This window comes from Pteropus vampyrus, unplaced genomic scaffold, assembly GCF_000151845.1.
Source record: "Pteropus vampyrus isolate Shadow unplaced genomic scaffold, Pvam_2.0 Scaffold178, whole genome shotgun sequence".
Classification (NCBI taxonomy): domain Eukaryota; kingdom Metazoa; phylum Chordata; class Mammalia; order Chiroptera; family Pteropodidae; genus Pteropus; species Pteropus vampyrus.
The window spans coordinates 768,483-774,206 of NW_011888959.1; the positions used below are offsets into that span (position 1 = coordinate 768,483).

The window sequence follows — 5,724 nt, forward strand, 5'->3', positions numbered from 1 at the left end:
ACGCTCCGTGAGGACCGCGTGCTGGCGAGCTCCCCGTCCCCCGCCGGGACCCCCGTACCTGGGGGTGGTAGACGCTCAGGGACTTCACTTTGTGCAGAGGCAGCAACACCTTCAGTAAGAAGATCTTGTGTTCTTCTTTCAGTGGTAAGGCGAATCCATTAATTATGCTGTGGAAACAGAATCCGGGTGAAGCTGAGTATTTGCAGATTCCAGATTTTAAAAAAACCTCGCTGTTTCTTGTTCCGTTTTTGTTTTCAGCATGAAAACTAGCAAGCAAAATATATATTTTTTTTTTCAGAAAAAAGGAGGGTATCAACAGAAATTAAAAAGAAAATTAATTATCGTCAGAGAAGTATAGTCCTTGTTATCTTTGTAACGACAGGATAATTTCTAAATTCTGAGTTAGAGGGTGTTACGCAGAACAGAAGGCGTCTCTGGGGGCGAGACCTCCTTCCTTGGGCCACGAAGACCGGGCAGCTCGAGTGGTACCCCAGCTCCAGTGCTGCCCACAGCCTGCACCCTCCCTGGGCCTTCGATCAGCTTCAGGAGTTCGCTTTCCTGGGGAAATTCTAGCTGGTGAGTCTGATGCGGGCAGGCGACGGGCTCTGGTTAAACATCAGCAAGGAGCCTGTTCTCTTCTGCGAAGGACGGGGATCTCGCTTGTCGCCTGAAAGCCCAAGTTCCTGTCTCTAACGTCGAGCGGGTAAATGTTACCGAGAGCTACGGAGGCACTTAAAGCGAGTTCTAAATGTCCCCTCATCATTTATGGATCCTGGGGATCTGGCACTGCAGGCCGGGTTAGTCTTAAGCCGTCATCAAGGACAATACGCTTACTGACGTGCAGGGAAACCCTCAAGATCAAATCCCTGTTCTGGAAAGGTGAGACAGTGAGTCCCGGCTGTGGGAGGGGAGCTGCGTCTGGCGCTGGACACTGCGGACAGCGCCTCCAGCCCCGTGATGGCCCGGGTGGGTATAATCACCTCCCCACTTACAGAGAAGGAAACAGAAGCAAACGGTGGTGAATAATGTGCCCAAGGCCGGACAACTGGTCATGGACGCCCACCTACCCACCCACTGCGCTCTGCCGAGGGAGAGGGACCTGCCGTGAATTCCCCAGGGGACCAACGTTCTGGTTTCGGATTGCATCTAAAACGGCAGGGGTGGTCACTCTCAGACCCCGCCAGACGACAGCCACGTTCCTTGAGAAACACTTGTGTTCAGACAGTTTTGGGGATCGTGAGACTGAACAAAAGTGCACAGGTTTTGTCACTGGAGGGTCCCCCAGAACCACCCCCAGGAAAGGCACGGAGCCCGAGCAGCTCTGGGCAGCCACGTGTTGGTGGGTCTGACAGAAAATCTAGTCATTGAAAAAATGATAGTAAGCAAGAACTTTACTCGGATGAAGACAAAATTTTTGAAATGTTCATTATTTTATAAGTATACATGTGAAAATTTATAAAATCAAAGCAATCTGAAATTCTAGCATTACTCGATCCCCCAAATGTACAATAAATAATCTATTCTTCTAAGTGTCAAATTTAAACCTTCTTAAGGTAACTATTTTTAGCATCGCTCTTGAGGATGTAACTGAGATCGTGTTTCCAGTGATGCTGAGGCAGATGAGATGCGGTCTACGCATGGACCGCACGACGAGGACGTGCGTGTGATTCAGCGTGTTCCAACCCAAGCGCTCGCCGACCCCCTCCGTCCCGTGAGATCTCACTCCGGTGCTTCTGGAGGGTGGATCGAGTCGCCTCGCGTTGGCAGGGGCGGGGCGGGGCGGGGTGCGGCTGAACCCAAGGAACAGGATCATTCGGCATCAATTCCATCTAAAGCCACTTGCTACCAGTAACACAGACTCACCTTCCCAATATTTCCAGTAACTCTGCTATGCCATTGTGATGCTCTGTTTCATAAATAAACCTAGGAAAAGCAGTAAGTCATTTAGAATTAGTGAAATAATAGCTGGAAAGACTAAAATCCCCTGAATAAGAAAGCAGGGCTTTGGGGAGGGAAATCATGCAGCCAGGCGATCATGAACGTGCCCGTTTGCGAAAACCATCCCGGGGGCTCCGCTCCTGGTCACTAGATAAAGTCTTCAGGGCCTGGGTGTCTAAAGACCCGCAGGGCAGGTGTGCTCAAAATTCCTCCCCCTGCCACGTTTTATTTGGAAGGTTCTCAAACAAAACACAAAGCTGAAAGGACTTGAGTGAGCACCAGCATCTCCACCATCCCAGCCCAGCGACGAACCATCTGCCGTTCGCTTTCTCAGATACGTCCGACGCCCATCCCTCCAGCCATGAGTCCATCTTCGCGTGAGGCTGCATTTCAGCAGAAGTGGACGTCTCGCTCAATTGCCGAGCTTCTCGTAGTTAGCTGCACAGTCTCCGTGGGGGCCGGAGGGCTCACCTGTTTCCCCGCTGACGCCCCACCTTTCACCCGCTCTGCTCCCTGGGCCCCTGCAGCACCTGCTGCCCTGTGTCACCCCTGACCCCTGCTGGGACCAAGCCCAGCATCAGTCTGATGCTTGAAACACGTCTGTTGAATCCACGGGGGACAATGAGAGGGAACAGTGACACGAAACAGGAAGATGTCCTCTCCCTTGAAGGATTTCCTCCTGCCCCCACCCTCGCTCGCCGGGAGTCAGAAACCGGTTCCGCCCAGCAGACGAAAACTATGGGTTTAGAGACACCTCTAAGCCAGGTAAGTGGTGATGAATAAAACACCTGACTCTGAAATTACACCGTCTTCGTCTGGAACCAAGTGGAACTATTTCACACCCACGGGATGGGTCTAACACGTCTGTGCTCCCCGCTGACCAGAATTCACTGAAGGGCTGGTGCTTGGCCTGGGCCCTGAGGGAGGATGTCCATGGATTTTTAAAATGGTGTGGACAGGGAGAGAACTCGCTGAGCCAGAACGAAGGTCTGTGACTTGGAGTGGGCAGCAGGCAACTGGTGTGCAGAGGCCTGGACACTGGCCAAGCCCACACCAAGCACGTAGACCGGGAACACACGGCTAGGAAGCACGGTGTCACCGAACACACAGGTGCGTCCGGCCCGAGATCCGCTGCGCACCCAGGATGCGGGGACCCGGAGAGTTCTAAGGGACGCCACACGCACACTGGAAGGCTGTACCCTGAAATGCCACCTCGAGTGTGAAGTCAAGGGAGGCCTGAACCCGGATGGCCGCAGACGTGCGGGACGGGGCGATTTCAAGGACAGGGTCGTCCGCCAGGCCAGGCTGGTGAGAGGACGAAGAACTGCGGATGGAATTCCCAGGAGGGCTGCGTCTCAGCCATGGGATCTCACTTCTCGTCCATCTGCCTCAGCCCCCTTTCCCTTCCCTTCCCTGCTCAGTCACGTGACTAAGAAGGGACACGCCTGGCCTCCGTGGTGCTCCAGCCCAAGGGCAAGGGCACTGCAGCTGGACTACGTGAAAGCCGCCCTGCCCTTGCCACAGAGGAACCTGTACACGGTGCCTGTCACTCGAGGGCTCGCCACTCCCGTGGGCCGTCCCGGAGTCGGGGGCCTTAGGGGCGAGCGTTTCTGAGCCAGAATTCACAGAGTAGACTGCTCACTTAGTAAAGCGGTCCGGGGACGGATAAGAAGCTACACTAACTGTTTCGCCCATCACTGTGTATTTGGTGCCACCGTGGCTGGGCACGAGGCTGGCACTGGGGCTGTGCGATACAGCAGCTGACACGGTGCCTGTCCTCACAGGGAGAGGGGACCCGTGCGCCAGGCCAGGGAGGTGTCCCGGGCCAGGGGATGTTTCTAGGGCCTGGGGGGTTGCGGAGAAGGAGTGGGGGGAGAGAATGCCGCGGAGGGTCCCACAAGGCCGCCCGGTGCCGGTGTGGACGGGCCTGCGGGACCCCGAGGGCCATGCCCAGCACCCAACACCTGTGCATCCAAAGGGTGTGAGTCACCGTGCAACTCAGGCCACGGGAGGGAGAAGGGGCGGGGGAGGGGTGCCGACACCGGGATGGGGAGGAGGGCCGTGCACGGGGACCCAGGACAAGGTGAACACCGCTCGCAACATTCTCTCGGGAGCCATGGGGCTGTGCCCTCCTCCACGGAGACCAGAGCGGGCAACTTCTGCGACTGGCCTCCCAGCCCGCCCAGCCCCATGGTCCTGCCGGCCCAGGAGCGGCCGTGACCGCTGACAGCTGCCCAGGCGCCTGTCCCCGGGCGCAGGGGGCGTCTCCAGGCCGCTGACGTGCCTCAGATCTCCTGGGGTCCAGAGGGTCACTGCCCCTGAGACGCGGGAAGGAGGAAGTGACGTGCAGAGGAAGGGACGGCCGGCTGTGGGCACATCGATCCACCCGCGTGCCAGGTGGGGCCACACTTGGGGTCCCTGGATGTTTCAGTGAGAACTGAAACGAAGGACGTGCGGCGAGGTGCTGGCCGGCACCTCCAGCCCAGCAGACGCAGGTGCGGGCCAGGCCCACCTGTACGCGGCGAGCAGGACGCTCAGAAAAGCCACCACTGCTCCTGTTCTCGTCAGGGGACGACGAGGTGCAAGAGCATCACATGGGAAAGTGAGCGTCACCGTGCGCAAGAGAAATGTCACCCACACACCGACTTACCTATAAAATATATTATTTATCTGTTTTCTGATGTAAGCTCTTAAGCCTAAGAATTTTCCATAGATTCTGTGAAGGGTAGTTTTAAGAAAATCTCTCTCTCGAGGATCTTCGCTGTCGAAGAGCTCTAAAAGCTTTAAGAAGAAAAAGACACTTAGTGACTTGGCATTCTCTCTGCAAATCAGGGCTTCTGTACGTCCAGTTCATTTGTGCCTTACCTGCAATACAAACTTCTGATCAATATATTTCTTCGCTATATTAGGTTGGAAATCTGGAGACTCTAAAAATCTTAAGAAAAATTCATAAACAAGCTAGGAAGAAAAAAAAAAACAGTGAGTCAAATAACACATTTTATTAAATGGAGATTAAAAATACACCATGAGTTGAATCTTTGCAAATATTACCCCTAAAAAAAAAAAAAAAAAAAAAAAGCCACATATCTACAGAACTAATGCCAAATTACATGGCTTAATCTAATTATAAATGATGATGGCAATCGTTTTATTTAGCTGGGATTTTATCCTTAAATGGCGTTTAAACAGACTGACGTGCATGCTGACGTCACCAGTGCTTAGATCACACTGCTCAAGACCATGGCGCACAGCGGCCACCGGTCGGGCTGCGACCAGACTCTGGGTGGGACTGGCAGCCTGTCACCTATAAGTGTCCTGGGAGAGCCAGGCGGACAGGAAGCTGGGACCAGTGGGCGGGCAGGTCACAGACGCAGTCAGCCACTCCCTCGTGAGTGGGTGGCATGCTGTCATGGTTACGCAGGTGTCCCTGACGCCAAGGGAGGGCAGCCCTCCCTTTTCGTCTGCTCCTGTCGGCTCTTTCCTGGGTTTCTCTTGTCTCCGCCTCGCTCCTACAGAGGGCCTGGCCCTCCTGCGCTGACGCCTCGCTCAGGCTGGTCTCAGCGCCTTCTCCAAGGAGTCCTGCCCAATCGACCTTTCGCCTTCCGAATGCATTAGAGAAAGGCACTCGTCAGCAGGTGAGCTTTGGGGCACACGGCAGGTGCACGTTAAATCTAAGTACTGAAAACCGGGACGAGTCTGTGAGTCCTCCAGGCCACCAGCAGAGTGGTCATTTCCATTAAAAACGTACTGACAATTCTGTATCTTTGTAGTTTATATGAAGTATCC

The 5,724-nt window shown here is 54.5% G+C and overlaps 1 protein-coding gene across 1 annotated transcript in view; it reads right to left on the bottom strand.

Annotated features, from left to right (window-relative positions):
- The window catches only part of PPP2R5C (protein phosphatase 2 regulatory subunit B'gamma), a 92,603-nt gene that overhangs the window by 20,582 nt on the left and 66,297 nt on the right, over window positions 1-5,724 (bottom strand). Inside the window, 4 exon segments of the mRNA XM_023537136.1 lie at window positions 51-167; window positions 1,864-1,923; window positions 4,589-4,719; window positions 4,804-4,896. Of these exon segments, the coding sequence (XP_023392904.1) occupies window positions 51-167; window positions 1,864-1,923; window positions 4,589-4,719; window positions 4,804-4,896 (401 nt within the window).